This window comes from Lycium barbarum, chromosome 5, assembly GCF_019175385.1.
Source record: "Lycium barbarum isolate Lr01 chromosome 5, ASM1917538v2, whole genome shotgun sequence".
NCBI lineage: Eukaryota > Viridiplantae > Streptophyta > Magnoliopsida > Solanales > Solanaceae > Lycium > Lycium barbarum.
This window is the reverse complement of record NC_083341.1, coordinates 22,110,681-22,126,871: the sequence shown is the minus strand read 5'-3', so window position 1 is coordinate 22,126,871 and position 16,191 is coordinate 22,110,681. Positions and strand designations below refer to the sequence as shown.

At 35.6% G+C, this 16,191-nt stretch overlaps 1 protein-coding gene across 1 annotated transcript; it reads left to right on the top strand.

Moving 5' to 3' along the window:
• Window positions 1-4,469: 4,469 nt before the first annotated feature.
• On the top strand, window positions 4,470-10,347 carry LOC132640712 (protein cornichon homolog 4-like). Its single transcript, XM_060357442.1, has 5 exons — window positions 4,470-5,174; window positions 7,233-7,414; window positions 7,541-7,663; window positions 7,772-7,830; window positions 9,950-10,347. Exons 1-4 carry the CDS (start codon window positions 5,103-5,105, stop codon window positions 7,800-7,802), a joined length of 408 nt encoding a protein of 135 aa, XP_060213425.1. The 5' UTR covers window positions 4,470-5,102; the 3' UTR covers window positions 7,803-7,830; window positions 9,950-10,347.
• Window positions 10,348-16,191: the final 5,844 nt, after the last annotated feature.

Genomic DNA, 16,191 nt, shown 5'->3' with positions numbered 1-16,191 from the left:
TCCTATATTGTTCAGTTATTCAAACTAGCTTACTCAGTTTGTTATCATATGATTATACTAAGTTTTCATAAATGTTTTAATATGTAAATTGCATTGATTTCTCACTACTCCGCTCGTGCATATCATTATGATATCGTTCGCCGGATCCCGAGCCGATTTTGTGATTGTACGCACTATGACATATTCGGCAGTATGATGTGTTACGGTTCCCGAGACCTCGCCATAGGGTCGGGTACCGCTTATGGAGTTATGCTATGATATGGCTTATGATATGTTTTGATGATATGATATGTGTGATGATATGTTATGTTCGGGGTTGTACGGAGATTTGAAACTTTCCGGAGTATGCTGTGTTGTGGCGCCAGTGTCGGAGTGGCGACCACGTTCCTGAGCCTTATGCGTGATTTCTTTTATTTGCATTATGTACATATGATTTTCGCGCCGGTTTTGATATATTGATCTGGTATTCCCTTTCTGTATTTTTACTACAGTTATGGTTTGGACTTCTGTATTCTATGCTTTACATACTCAGTACATCTTTCGTACTGACCCCCTTTCCTCGGGGGCTGCGTTTCATGCCCGCAGGTACAGACGTTGGTGATCCGCCAGTGTAGGCCCCACATTCGCTACTACAAAGTGCTCCTTTTGATTCGGAGCCCACATTTTGGTATATATCTCTGTCATGTATATATTTCTGTATATTTGACTATTTGGGGTACGGCGGGGCCCTGTCCCGTCATATGTTTCCGTTTTGGTTTGTAGAGGCCTGTAGTCATATATGTGGGTCGTGGGTCCTATGTGTGTTCGTTTTGTTTATACTTCGTATCTTAATGCAGTCCCGTCTGTTACGGCGGCCATAATGGCCTATATGTTTGTATATGCCTATATATGTTCGGTGATGTGTATTCCGCCGCCCCTTCTGACTTTGATATGATCATTTTTGCACGTGCGACCGCTTAAGATAATATTTGCTTTCAATCTGTTTGAGATAATTAATATAAAAGTCTGAGTTAGATTAAAATATGACAAGTTAGTATGTAATTCTGTTTAGGGTGTCCAAATAGGACATCAGTCGCGGCCTACGGAGCTGGGTCATGACAATTACCTAGGTGGAAGCATCTAAACCCAAGTGTACCAAGTCTCAATATATCCAATCCGAAATTAAAAACAAACGTGAATCACCAGATCATCATAATTTAAGCCATAATGCAATGCAATGCAACAATGTGAGAATGCAAATGCAATGCAATGCTGTGTACACATGTACTTTGGACGAAAGTATTGACATCCAGGTAGGACAACCCATGGGGGACCTACGAAATCTATGTACTCACTCAATCCACGATTTTGGAACAATCATCGAACGTCGGACTCTCACATCACTCCACACAATCCACAATTTTGGAACAACCATCGGACATCTAATTACTTACATTACTCGCACACAATCCACGATTCTGAGATAACCATAGGATATCGGACTACTCATATCAGTCAGATGTGAATGCATGCGATGTATGAATCAATATCTATAATCATATCAATAGCAGAAGTACCAAACATAGGTACGCCAACAATATCATGAAAGACTATGTGAGTCATATAGAACACTATACTCGTAATCAATGCTAACAAGTAAGGCATCACAATATCATGAACAAGATATATCAATAGTCTCTGATATTTACTATCACTACGCGGCATCAAGCCCACAACAATGGAACAAATCGAATCACAACACAACGGGGTGGCTAGCCTCAATCACACAAAAAAGCCCAACCTAATACAATATATAGCCCAACTTCATACCCGAAGGTTTACATGTTTTCTCTGACAATATAATCTAAATATATGCTTCGCTACACGAAGTCTTACCAAGGGTAAGCCATAACCGACCTAGATGGCCAAACAGCAAAACACCAACAATAACTCCTTAGCTTTCCCCTTCTGCTGAGCCTCAAGATCAAGAAAGTCTATGCATATTCAAAATCTAAATTAGAAATTATGACTATCGATACCTATCTTGCTATCATTCAAATTAGGTTAAAACCCAAACCTAGAATTTGGGGAAACGGGGCCCACAAGGTCAAAACGGGAAATTCGGTAAAATATCCAATAAAACATTAGGTGATCAACACCCATCAACTAATTGCTAAATTAACTCAAGGACCCACCAAATTTTGAAATTCAAGCAAAATCCCCAATTTTGGGTATAAAACCTAACTCTTAGATTCAAGAATTCAACCCTAACATTAGGAGATATATGATTAATAACCTTAGATACATCATAATCTAGTATAAACAAAATATATTTCATCATTAAAAAGCCTAGATAAAAAATCCGTCAAACCGACTTTTAATCTTCCATTACTAATGAACTAACAAGGAAAAAGGATTCTAAGATGATTAGGAATAATGAATTAGCAAGAAGGTTAGAAGGACTCACCACGAAGAATTTTCTCCAAGAATCCTCTAGAATTGCTCCCAATATGAGCCACTTTCGGAATAACCATGAATGAAAAGACTTGGGGGTTTATATCATTAAATACCCAGTCACTGGCCGATCACCGCTTCCGTGGTCACTCAAACTGCTTCAGCAGTGCCGCCCCAGCGGTCATGCCTAAATGGCACGGCCGCTTCAGCAGCAGGGTGACCGCTATAGCGGTACCGCTGCCGCAGTGCTGGTGCCGCCAAAACGGGCACCAGACACCAAAAAAACCATTCTAATTTCCACAACTGAACCCAAATTTTTGACTAACTCCCGAAGACATCTGCACACAACTCATATGCATAGACACACATAAAAACACGCTATAAACGCGCTTATGGCTTTGAAATTCCCAACGGATGTCTCGTTGATCAAGTCAACCCCCGATACCTCAATTCCAACTTCCTAACCCAAGTCCTAAAATGCATCCGAGTGCATTGGGAATCAAAATAGATATACACACAAGTTCGAAATGACCATTCGGACCTCTCGAGATTGATGAATTTTCGAAAAAGGTCCGTTTACCCAAAAGTCAAGTTTAAGTCAACTCTTTTTCGGTTAAAGCCCAAATTTCAAAAAAAAAAGTCGTCCGAATAAAATCTAAATACCTTGAGAAGCATGTCTACGGTCCCCTCAGGTCCAAAGTGAGCGAACCAAGCTCGGGAAAGGGGTTAAAAGGGCCAAAAATAACGACCAAATGGGTCGTTACAGTGCCTTTGAGTGGTACACTATGATGGAGTGAATCTAGGTGTATTAGTGTGCTTAGATAGGGGTAGTCAAGTGTGAAGGTTGCATAAGCATTATTGTAAGAGTGAGGGGTTATGGGAGTTAACTTCTAGCTTGCAATAGAGTTGTAACCTGAGTTGCTTGGTTAATAGAATTGAAATCCTACTGGGGTAGGTTGATTTTTAATCACTTGAACAAAGAGTTTTTCATGGTAAAATCGTACCTTCTTTACTTATTGCACTGCATAAGGGATCTGGTTATGGGGACTGGTACACAACCAGATCCCTCATACATTATTTGGTGGACGCATAGCCATTAACATTATTCCATCTCATTGATTCTTGACTCATGCTTGGATATGGTTTAAATAGTTTTTGAGTCTTATGTGGGGGATACTTTTGTATTTGACCCCAGAGTTGTTTTTATACATTCTTCTTGGACATAGATTTGTGTGTTGTGTAGAGTGTGGAATCTTGAGTATAATGCATTCATGTATAAGAAAGTAGATTCTTAACTTGAATTAGAGGAAGAATTGTTCTTTATGATCACTAGAACCAACATGAACGAACCAACATGAACTTCACAATTTGTTCTCTTAAGATTGTTGGTTTTATTTATTTACCCTCTGTTCATCATTATGTGGATAGCCAAGTATTTTCATCTTTTGTGTCATACATGATCATTACGTGGATAGCCAAGTATTTGCATCTTTTGTGTCATACATTACCGTTGTTGAAATTCTAGATGCTTGGTTATATCATAAGAGTACATTTTAGGAAATGTTTGTTGATGCTTTTCTTGCTTATGTTGTTATTGCTAACTCCTCTTGGAGATTACACTTGCTAGTCCTTGGATCTTGTTTGGTTTTTGTTGAGTTTATCATGTTAGGCAAAAATTCGAGGACGAATTTCTTTAAAGAAAGAGGGATTGATACACCCCAAGATGGCTATCAAGCTTGCAGATCTGACCTTGTATCAAAATGTTGCTTGAAGTACTTTGAAGATGCATGGAAGGAGGATTTGAGGCTTGAAGGGATGCTAGAATAAAAGTACAAGACTCCACTTGGAAGAATACTTGGAGCATGGAAAAAGAGGCCAATTATGCAAAAGAGCTATTTTTAAAACACAACCCCCACATGCCAAAGAAGACTAAGAAGACTCTTATTTCATTAAGGATATTTTTGTAATAATCATTATTGGTCTTTATTCTTATCGTAGGATAAATACTACATTTTGTCATTTTATTAGGGATAGATTATGTTGATGTCAGAAAAATTGAGCAAGTGCTCTTTGTGAGGATTTTTAGAAATTTCTTCTTTCTTTCTATATCTGAACCCATTGACTCCTTTGGATGAGTGAATCCAACTATGAATTTAAGTTTCTATCATTTCTTGATTTATTCTACTAATTAAACGCATATTTGATTGTTAGTTTTAACCTTTCTCTTATATTTCTCCCTTAATTTCTATCTATCTTTATTGTTTGTTAATTTCTTGTTATTTTTACATTTCTTCCGCTTTCAATATCGTATCACAAATTTCTAACAAGGTTTAGCCTCAAGAGCCTGTCTGAATGGGCTTAAAAAAACAGCTTTGCTTATAAGGTGCTTTTTTTAAGTCCATCAAAGGCTGTTTGGCTTAGCCAGCTTATTAAATCAAGGGAACTTTTATCCCCCTTCAAAACTTCATAGGTATTTTTGTCATTCGATACCAAACTTCAAGGTATGTTTTCAGAATTTTAACACAATAAGGACAAAAGAAATGGTCAAATCTCCTAAAAAAGAGTGAAGCTCAGCAACTCTGTTTTGAGGGAGCTTCCATACGAAGCCACAGAGGCAGAAAAGAAAAAAGAGAAAAGGTTCCTAAGAGAAGGAAGAAGAAGAAATTGCCATGGGCGATCTACTCTCATGGCTATTTTCCTTCTTCCTTCTCGTGGCTGTTCTTGGTACTATCCTCTACCAGGTAACTACTATCCATGCACTTACCATCAATTTAAATAACAGTCTCCCGTAGAAATGCAGAGTAAAGCGGTGTATCTAGTCAATTTCCAAATTTCACGCATAACGGGAGTTTAGTGAACCTGACAGCCTTTTCTTGATTTAGAGGGCAGATTTAGAACTTAAGCTTTATGAGTTCAACGGTCTTTTGGTTCGCGGATTATATTATCCCGGGATTATAGTTCTGAGATTATAATTCTTGCACTAATTTAATAAAATAATTCCAAGTTTGATAGGATATATAGGCTTAAGGCTGAGATTAATTTTATACTGAATTTGGTTGACAATATAAATTTATGTCAACTAAACACGGTATAAATTTAACCCCATACTTAATCCTGGGACCAAACGCCCCTTAAGGTTTTATTATTGAACTTAATTACTATATTTTTAAAGTTATGGATTCATGTATATTATTTTCACAATTTTAGTGAAATTTTACACACAAATTTATACTCCGTATAGTAATAGTGCCTCCTTTTTCGTTGGTTATGGTTCGTTGAGATTTTTTGCTGCTCCCTTATTAAAGAGTATTGTTTTTCTTAATGGGTGTTGTGCAATGGAAATTGGGAAAGTGAAGAATCGAATTTTTGTAAAAGGGGAGGTGTGAAGGGGAAAATTTCCTTGATGTATTCATTATGCACGAGCAGATAAAAGTATATGATATTCAATTTCAATTGCTAATTCTTTTTATAATTATGGTGTCCGGGCCAGCTTGCGATCAGCTGGACTATTTTCATGGGCACCTGCTACCATACACCAACATAGGTACTAGGTAATTCTATTCACTAAGGCTTGGATAAATGGGAAGACTTACTTCGTGTTTTGCCTCTGCTGTAAATTAAACCTACCCATGGTTCTCAACCCACTTCGTTAACCATTAGGCCATATCCTTAGATGCATCAATTGCTAATTTTCTTCAAAAAGAATATAATTATTGGCTATAATGATAGGTTTCAATGTTGTTGAAGGGAGTGAATGAACTTCCTCATATTGGATTAATCTGCAAAAGGCGCATATTGGTTTGATAATGCAGGAATAAGGCATTAAGACATGAACTGTCTCACATCTATATTTTTAGTACACGTTAGTTTTAGAACTCTGTCAATGTGAGTTTCGCATAGCATAGCTGGTCCCATGCCCCAATAATAGAGGAAGGTCTTAGTAGGTTGACCATCAGCGTAACAATGATTTAGATGAATTTTCTGAAGAGAGCGAAATGGACCCAGCCAATTCATATAGCAACACCAACTGATTTGAAATATAGAGAATGATTAGCAACGTAACACGAGTATGGCCTTATTATATTTCAAGTATCATGGATCTTTACTTCCATAGCTTCCAAAACATCATTTGAAGTGATTTATGATCATTCACTAGGACGATCGGATTTCTGCCTAGATTAAAGAGTCTCGTATAGTGATTCCCAAAAATGATTCGAATAGGCACCAATGATGTGGTCAATGAAGTGGGTTGAGAACCATGAGGTCTCAGGTTCATATTCCAACAGAGGAAAAAATACTAGGTAATTTCTTCCTATCTGTTCAAGCTGACAGAGTTACCTGGTACCCATACAGTGGGAGGTAGTACGCACCCGTTGAATTAGTCGAGATGTGCGCAAGTTGGTTAGGATACCACGGTCCACGGTTATAAAAAAAGATTTGAATAGAGAGTAACATGGGGTGTTTAACAAATCATTTGTTTCAATAGACAAATATCACTTAGATTTACTTGTTTGACATTTGAGTCTTGCGTATCTACCATTTTATGGCTGATGATCTGGCATTATTTGTTAGCTCTTCTAGTCCTTTTTTCTTCTATCAATCGAATTGAAAGACGAACAAGTATGTTGAATGTTGAATATACTGGTCAAAGTTGTTACGTAGCGTGCACCATGTTTTAAACTTAGATTACATTGTCTGCATAGTTGTTTTCTTTAAGCTCTCTCTCTCTTTTCTTACTGGTCTTATCTCCCTAATATTTGTGCTTGGAGAATATTACAATTTGCAATTATTTATTGCAGCTCATGTGCTTGGCAGATCTTGAATATGATTATGTCAACCCTTATGATTCAGCATCTCGGATTAACAGGGGAGTGCTTCCAGAATTTGCTCTTCAAGGAGCCTTGTGCTTCCTGCATCTTGTGACAGGGCATTGGCTGATGTTTCTGATATGTCTACCATACTTATATTATAATATCAAAGTGTAAGCATCTATTAGTGAAACCTGTAGAAAGTCGTTGCATGTGACATTTGTTAATCCGTTTTACTGTTTCTTAGCAACTGACATCTCAACATATAATTCTGACAACTGATGTTAACTCTTGATCAGTTATATCGATCGCTGCCACTTGGTAGATGTAACTGAGATTTTCAATCAGCTTCCGTGGGAAAAGAAGATTCGGTTGTATAAGCTTGGTTATCTTGTGATGCTTCTTGCCTTTTCGATAGTCTGGTATGGTGTTGGCAACAAGCTGCTTGTCCTCATCTCTGAAACACCTCGTAAACCTAATTATATCGTTTGTTTGTTTTAACTCATGCCTAATCTTGTTTGTGATTTTAGGATGGTTTGGAGCATTGTGGATGATGAATGAAATATAAGGAATTGCTGCTTTGCTAAGGGTTTGTACCTTCTCTCTCCTCCCCCCCACCCGCCCCACAAACACACACACACACAAAAAAAACTCTCTTGTATGAATTTAGAATTATATAGAAATGCTAGGATGGTCCTTAACTTGGTGACTTTCTTCAACCACTCGAAAGGTGTTTCTCTTCATATAACTAGGATCAGTTATCACGCGTGAAGTTTATCTTTTTATTTTCAATATCAAAAAAAAAAAAAAAAAAAAAAAAAATCTTCTTCGACTTCAAATGTAGAGTTATGGTCTTACTCAGAGTTCTAAATGCACTATTTATAGGCATGACACTACGATGACTGAAGTTGTTGCAAGGAACAAGTTAGCCTTGAAATAAAATGAAGGGAAGTTGTTTCAAAAGACATACACTCGGAATCAATGCCGAGTTACTTAAGAACCAAACATTGTTGAGAGAATAATGGCTTAGTTGTTGTTCCACTTACATTGGGTGTAGTCTAGTTAGAGACTTGTATGTCAGTGGAGGGATAAGTGTAAATTTAAGAAAAAAGGGAAATGATTTACTATTACATGACATTCAACAACGTCTTCATTTATACTTCTTTACCAATTTGCATCCCGGAAAAGAGAGGATTTACTATTATTTGCCCGAAGACATCAACAACTTCATTTGTATGTCTTTTGGAAATTTGCTTCTCATATGCCGTCTTTTGGCTTTGCGCTAGGGTGTGGGATTCAGTATGGGCACTATATATGGTTAAGGGGAACTTTTTTTTTTCTTTTTGTTTTGGTAATTAGAAGCTTCATTACCAGGAAAATATGTACAAGTAAAACAAACCCCTAGAGTTGAAAAAACTGCAACTAAATTAAGAAGAGACTAAAGAAAAGCTACTCCTAGCACCTCACTTTGGCTACATCTGTGTTACGGATAGAAATTCAGTTTCTGTAATTGCTTGGCTTCCAACTTCCTCGGCATTGTATATCATTTTGACCATAACTGCATTCTGGAATACCTTTTGGTTCCTCTCTTGTAGTATAGGCTTGCCTTCAGTATCATCCCATGTATTTCAGCTAGTATTACCCTTTAAAGAACAGATGTTGTATGTCTTAATCTTCATTTTCGCATACTTGACACGTGTCGTTGAGCTACTGCCCATACCTCATTTAGTCAGCTAGTGTCTTGTGTATAACCTCCCTTGCATTGCCAAATATAGGATAAAAAGCCACCTTGGGCTTCCTTGAATATTAAAACCATTTTCGTCCGTTCTCAGCTTGTTATAAATCTTCCTTATGGAGTATTCTGCAAAGTTCTGTGGGTCTTCACTAGATAGCCCAACCACCCTCCATATACTTTTTGGTATCGAGGATTTCTTGGATTATCCATGATGCTTTCTTAATACTCACCTCCCAGATTACTTTCCCTTTAAAGTATACGTGTACCTATTGTATTACTTTATTTTTCTTCTTGCATAGATTCCAATAATGCTTCAAGATGGCAGCTTTGTTCCATACCTATATATTAGTAATATTTAATCATCTACAGCTGATTTGGTAAATAGTTTATCCCAGGCCACCAAAGCCTTCTTTGAACAATCTGTAACAACAGTCCATAGGAATCTTCTACAGACAGTCTCAATCAGATCAATCAGATGCATAATCTTTTTCAGACACAACGAAAAAATTTGGGACCAAAAGGTTTGTACGGCAATCAAGACACTCTTAAGCAACTGCAACCTTCCTGTATAAGATAAGAATTTTACAGTCCATCTTATCAATTAGGGGTTAACACTGTAAGGGGAACTATTGAAATTACCAAGTATGCCGCTTTTGCTCATTTTTACCTGTCAAACTACATTCCCAAGATTCCCAACAGCTGAAAAGACTGGTAATAGTTTATGTATTAACGACGCCATAACACCCCAATAGTTAAGTTTGATGTAAGTCTACTTTTCCGAGGTTTTAAGCCTTATTTTCTAACCCTTTTAGGTGACTGAAGCAATTTTAACTTGTCAGTGAAGTATTGCACAACTTACCTTTTGTAGCTATCAGGAGATGGAAGTTAAAAAGCAACAAGCATTTGTTACATTTTATCATGTCCTAAATCTTTTCCTTCTGTGCGTCGTTTTTTCACTTTCCACCTGTTGCAGGTTTGATCAAATGAAGAAATTGGGATTTTCGGGCACTAGCACGGTGGAGCTGGCCTTCTGACATCTATCGGTTTACTCAGTTAATGATGCCATTAACTGATTGTGGTGATGGTTTTACAGAATTAATCAAATTTGAAGGAAGAGTTGGAAGCGCTGGGAAGCATACACTTTCTGATGCTTGAGTTATTTCTCTTTTTTTGTTTTGCTTTCTTTTTGGTAGGTTAATTTTATGATGCCCTTTAAGCATCTGATTTATTGGGCAATAGGCATTGAGTTGAACTCTTGTAAATGAGGATAGTTGTTGGGATCTTATATCATAATGTGTCTTAGCAAATGGTTTACCGAATGTACTCTTTTCCAGTGGAAATCAATGTCTAGTAGAATGACTTACATTATAATGACTTTAACCTGCCTTTGGGGTAAACCCGTTAACCGGGTTAACCGGAACCGGTTAGGGAACCGGCCGGTTTCCGGTTAAAAAACCGGAACCGTTTAACCGGTTCCGGTTTACCGGTTTGAAACCTCAAACCGGAACCAGTCCGGTTCAAAGTCTCCAAAACCTTTTTATTTTTTTGTTTTTTGTATTATATATATATATTATAGTATTTATTAGTATATTGTAGGTATATTTACATATGTTATACAAGTTTATAATTAAAGTTTAAATATTTACTGACTAACAGGCTAACAGCAAGTCAACAATACAGAATATACGTGTATACATATATATATTAAGTTATATGCTTAATTTATAGTGTTATACTACATATACCTAAAATATAGTAAGAATATACGAATATATATATCAATATACTTAGGTTATATAACTTATATATATATATCAATATATGTATCAATATACTTAGGTTATATAACTTAATATATTCTTAATATATTTTAGTTATTTTTCAAGTATATAACTTTCTAGTTTTTATTTTTAATATGAACACAAGTAAATAGAAGAAAGCTCAATGAGCCATATATTTTATTCATTCTTGGATAACATTTATTTGCAAGTTGTAGTTTTTTTTAACTTGCAAATAATACATGAGTTGTACAGAAATAGTAGAATAATAAAATCACCAATTTTGAACCATTTCGTTAATTTCCCCCACATCATATTCGGTTATGGAAATATCTTCAAAGTCTTCCATTTGGTCCGGTCCACTAGCTATCAAATCTTCAATTTCTTCCTCTTCGCCTTCCTCCGCTTCTAAGTTTTGGTTGCGTCGCTCCGATCTTATCCAATCGCGAATGCACACTAGTACTTGCAAGCTAAAGTCGGATAATGAATATCTATGGTCTCCAATTTGCTATCTTCCTTGGCTAAATGCGCTCTGCGAAGCCACGGTTGATACTTGAACCGTAAGGATATCTCGAGCCATTGTTGAAAGTACCGGATAGGTTGCCTTGCACTTCTTCCACCATGCTAAGACGTCCAAGTCATCCAGTTCCTTGATATCCACATTTGGCTGCATCAAATAAAAGTTATATTCATCAAAGTTTGCAGTACAAGAAGAAGTTGGCTGTGAATGTAATACTTTTAAACCTGACAAGCCCTTTTTGCTACTCTGAGAAGTAGTAGGGCGTGGAGCAACGGGTGTAGCACGTTCTTCCAAACTAGAATAATGAGTAAAAACTTTTCTAAACTCATCATCAATAGCGAGTTCGGCTTTAGCTAAAGATGGTTGAACTCCCTCTTCAATTTCTAAAAATGTATAAATTTGACTAACCAAATTTTTAGTATAAGACACTTTTAAACAAAGATTTAAAAGAGAACCCACTATAAATAAAGTTGGGATGGGAAAAAAATACTTCTTAAATTTGATTATCATTTCAAAAATAGCCACTTGATAACCGGGTTTATATTTATACTCTTGTAAAACTCTAGCTATTTCCGCTAAGTAGGCTAAAATTCCAGTTACCGTGGGATAGAATTGTCTAGAAAAAGCAAGAGTTGCATTATAAAAAAATTCTAAGAGTTCAATACATTCTTTAACATCTTCCCAATGCGAAAAATTTAACCAATCATCACTATCAGTATTATATTTGTTGTGAACTTGTTGTATGGGAATCCTATACTCATATGCTTGTTGTAGCATAATGTAAGTGTAGTTCCACCTAGTCTCAATTTCTACTTGAATTTTCCTAGGTCTAAGGTTATTTTCCACACAAGCATTCTTAAAATCTCTAATTCTTCCCCTATTAGCATTACAAAAAAGAAACGCAACCGCATCTCTAACTTTTTGAACAGAATCTTCAAAATGCACAAGACCATCTTTAACAATTAAGTTTAAAATGTGACAACTACATCTTACATGAAAAATATTTCTTAGCGGAGGGTTTAGTTCTCTTTTTATAAGACCTATCGCCTTTGTATTATTAGAAGCATTATCTAAAGCAATACAAAGTGTTTTTCTATAAATGTTAAAAAATCTCATAATAGTAGACATTGAATCCGCTAAATATTTTCCATCGTGACGACTTTTTCCTTCATCATATAAAAAAGCTATAATTCTTTTTTGCATAACCAGTTGTCATCAACCCAATGACATGTAATAGCAAAAAAATCTAACTTGTTAAGACTAAGACCCAAATCAGCGGTAAGACAAACATTACAATTTAAAGAATTAAATACATGGCGCAAATAAAATCTATATTTTTTAAACAAATCTATAACATCGGCTCTACAAGTACTTCTAGGAATACCCTCAAATAACGGATTATAACAACGTTGAATGTAAGTAACAAACCCCAAACCTGAGGGAAAGGAAAATGGTAAACAATCATAAGCTACCATTTTAGCTATTTCTACACGCTCTTTTTTCTTGTCATACTTAAAATTTCTACCGGTTCGTGGGTCTATCGTCATTTGAATACCCCCCACATTTGAACCCGTTTGCTCTCCCCAAACATCCATATGTTTGGTTCTCATATGACCATTTAGTAGTGTACCCGTTCCACCATCCTTACCAGTTCCTTGCTTAAAACTAAATGTTTGTCCACATAGGGTACATGTAGCTGATTGGTTTTCCCTATTCTTAGTCATAAATTTCCAAACTTTAGCTGTTGGCTTACGAGTTCTAGGCAGTTTGTCTTGTGTATGTGATTGTGCAGGACATGTATCTCCTATGGGATTTTCGGGGGGTTGTGTTTCATCATCATCATCATCTTCATTAAAAGTGTCGGTAAAATGTTGTTGCATTGCCTCATGACCTAAAAGTGGATTATTTCCACCAACATCAATACCTAAATTAGGTGTTTCTTCCACAAATGTTTCCTCATTAAGCCCACCCCTAACAATACCACTACTACTACCGGCACCACGTCTTAATCTCTTTGACATTATTAAATAGAATTAATTTAAATCACAATCTAATAAATCACAAGAAAATAAATTACAACAAATTAAATTGCGAAAAATAAAGATAGAGTTGGAACGAAGGTACCAAATTGCCAGATTAATTTCCAACAAAGTGAAGGCGGCTAGAATTGCAAATCCACCAAAGCTACTTCGGATTGTTGCAAAATCACCAACTCCACCAACAATATTATAATTGCAAAATTAATAATTGAAAGTTGAAACTATAATAAGACTTTGTGGCTAATTATTGCAAAGTAACTATAATTGAGAGATTGAGATTTGAGAGAAAGAGAAGAAGAGTGAATTGGTGTGAATTAAAATGAAAATGAAGAAGGATTTATATAGGGGTGGGGGATGGGTTAAAGTGTTAAAAAAAAGGTTTGGGGGGTTGGGGGGATTTTATGACCGTTTGGCAACGACCATTTTTGCAAATGGACCGTTGCCAACGGTCCATTAACGGACAAGGCTCAACGCCCAACGGCTATAATTTTTTTATTTTTTTTATTTCACCGGTTTAACCGGTCCGGTTCCGGTTTAACCAGTTCCGATTTCAAAAAAATCGGAACCGGACCGGTAATAGTTAAACCGTGAACCGGAACCGGTTAACCGGTTCTACCGGTTCCGGTTCTGGTTTTACCGGTCCGGCTACCGGTTTTAACCAATTTAACCGAACCGGTTGACGGGTTTACTTTGGGGTACTCATATTATGGTTTACTAGTATACCCGATTTTCTTCATAGTGCTAAGGTAGGCCCCTCATCACTGACAAGAACAAAGGGTACTTGGATGACGACTTGTCACGATCCACTTTCGCTAGTAACAACCAGTACCTAACGAGCTATTATCCACCCCTAGGCGAACCATCTCATTATCGAAAATTATCATGTTTATAATTAAAGAAACATTCGTGAAGTAAAATAAAACTTATATATCTCATAAGCAGCGGAAAGTAAAAAATGCAGAGCCAAAAATAAGTACCATAATATACGAAGGAGCATCTATGGGTAAAACGAGTAAAAGAGACATGAAACACAACTCGAAATATTAAAATAGGAAAGATAAAAAGTAAAAGCTCAAATTCACATGCTCAACAAGTAAAAGCTCAAATTCCATTGCTCAACATTTTTCGTACCTTATTATGGTCATTGTAATTGACAAACAAAAACTTCTTAACCTTCTCGTATGTATGAAGATAAAGTCCATTTAACAAGATGTTTGGGGCGACCTTAGTTGTTTGGACTTCATATATAGGGTTGAAGTTTTGGAATTATCTAAAAGTTTAGTAGACTAAGCATATAGTAAATCTTCAACTTAGTTTTTGTTCATCTGTTTAAGACAATATTCCCGAAGCTTGAATTTATGATATGGAATCTTCATAGAATTAATAGTTAAATAGCGTTCATAGAATTTAAAGAAAAATTAATAAGATAAAGTTAACTTAATAACTACTTATTACTTAACTAGATAGGTTGAAAATTTTGCAATTTATGTGGTTTTATTTTAAAGTTGTATAGCTAATGGTAGAATGTTTTTTTAAAAATAAATTTCATGATATGAAAGTGATAAGATATTACTAATAGAAAAGTAAAAGAATGTATAAGATAAATGTCACACCCCATTTTAACCCGGAAGTTAAAATTAGAGAGTATGACGTATTGGTGATTCCTAAATTGTTTTGATTTTAAGGAGTCGCCACCTAATTATTTTAACGGTGAATTAGGACACCTAGATGTCAACTAAGGTAAAGTTAAAACTAAACCTTAATTAATGGTCTGCTTAACCAGTGTGATTCTAGGTAAGGTCTCTATATTATCCTAAATGGAAGGGGTTAGGCATCCTTTAGAATCCGTTAACTTACGGTTATCCGACCAACTTAGGTTAATTAATTAAATTAAATGTAGGGTTAAATTTTAGAAAATGACCTTAAAATATTGCTAAAGTTTTTAAGAAAGAAAATCATGTTAATTAAAATAAGATTTACAGAAAAGAGGTATAATTTGTATAAAGAAAACTTTAAATGCCATTTTTAGAATAAGACTCATAAAGGTTATTAAGGTTTTCAATAAGAGACTATTGAAAGTAAGACTAATATTCGTATAAAGGGGAATCTTAGGATGCTATTTGAAATATAATTTATAATCGTTAATAATAATTTTAAAGGAAGTAGCATAAAAAATGAAGTTCGTAAAATATGACGATTTACATATAAATAGAAAAAGATGCGAACTCAAACGATAAATATTTGAACAAACTAAACAGTGAGGTATTAATTAAACTTAAATTTTAGAGATGCGAATAAAACATGAAAGAGTTAATAGATTTCTTTCATCCATTTTATTATCTTTATCTACTATGCTTAATTAAGAAATGCGTGATTGACTCAAAATTTGAAGAGTTGTTTAGAATATGTTTGAATTTATATTTGCGTATTAGTGTCGTTTTGAAATGTTTATGATAAAAATATGATTCCCTTTACTTAAAATATATAGTCATGCCATTTTTGCAAATCAATTATTCCAAATGAAATAAAACACGAAAAGAAGAGAATAAAACTTATGGAATTAATTGTTAGTCTTCCTTAAACTAACTACCCATTACTAAAACTAAACCTACTAATTCATTAGGATTTATCTAAACTAACAAAACAAAACAAACAAAGAGTTAATTGCATAATACAAATTAAATGCACAAAATAAATAGAGGAGTAGATAATTTAAATGGGATCAGCCCATTTTTTAAAAGAGCGGCTGCAATCGGGGCTGCTGTTGTTGAAATGGGCTCAACCCATTTGTTAAAAGACTGCTACGGATCTGCCTGCTATTGGGCCTTGGCCCAGGATTTTTATGCTTTTTATTTTGGCTGCGGATGGGACTGATGGG

Excerpts from the sequence above, each read along its gene's own strand:
- LOC132640712 (XM_060357442.1), top strand. The coding sequence starts at position 5,103 with ATGGGCGATCTACTCTCATGGCTATTTTCCTTCTTCCTTCTCGTGGCT. Across the intron at positions 5,175-7,232 it reads TTGGTACTATCCTCTACCAG|CTCATGTGCTTGGCAGATCT; the intron begins GTAACTACTATC and ends TATTTATTGCAG. Across the intron at positions 7,415-7,540 it reads TTATATTATAATATCAAAGT|TTATATCGATCGCTGCCACT; the intron begins GTAAGCATCTAT and ends ACTCTTGATCAG.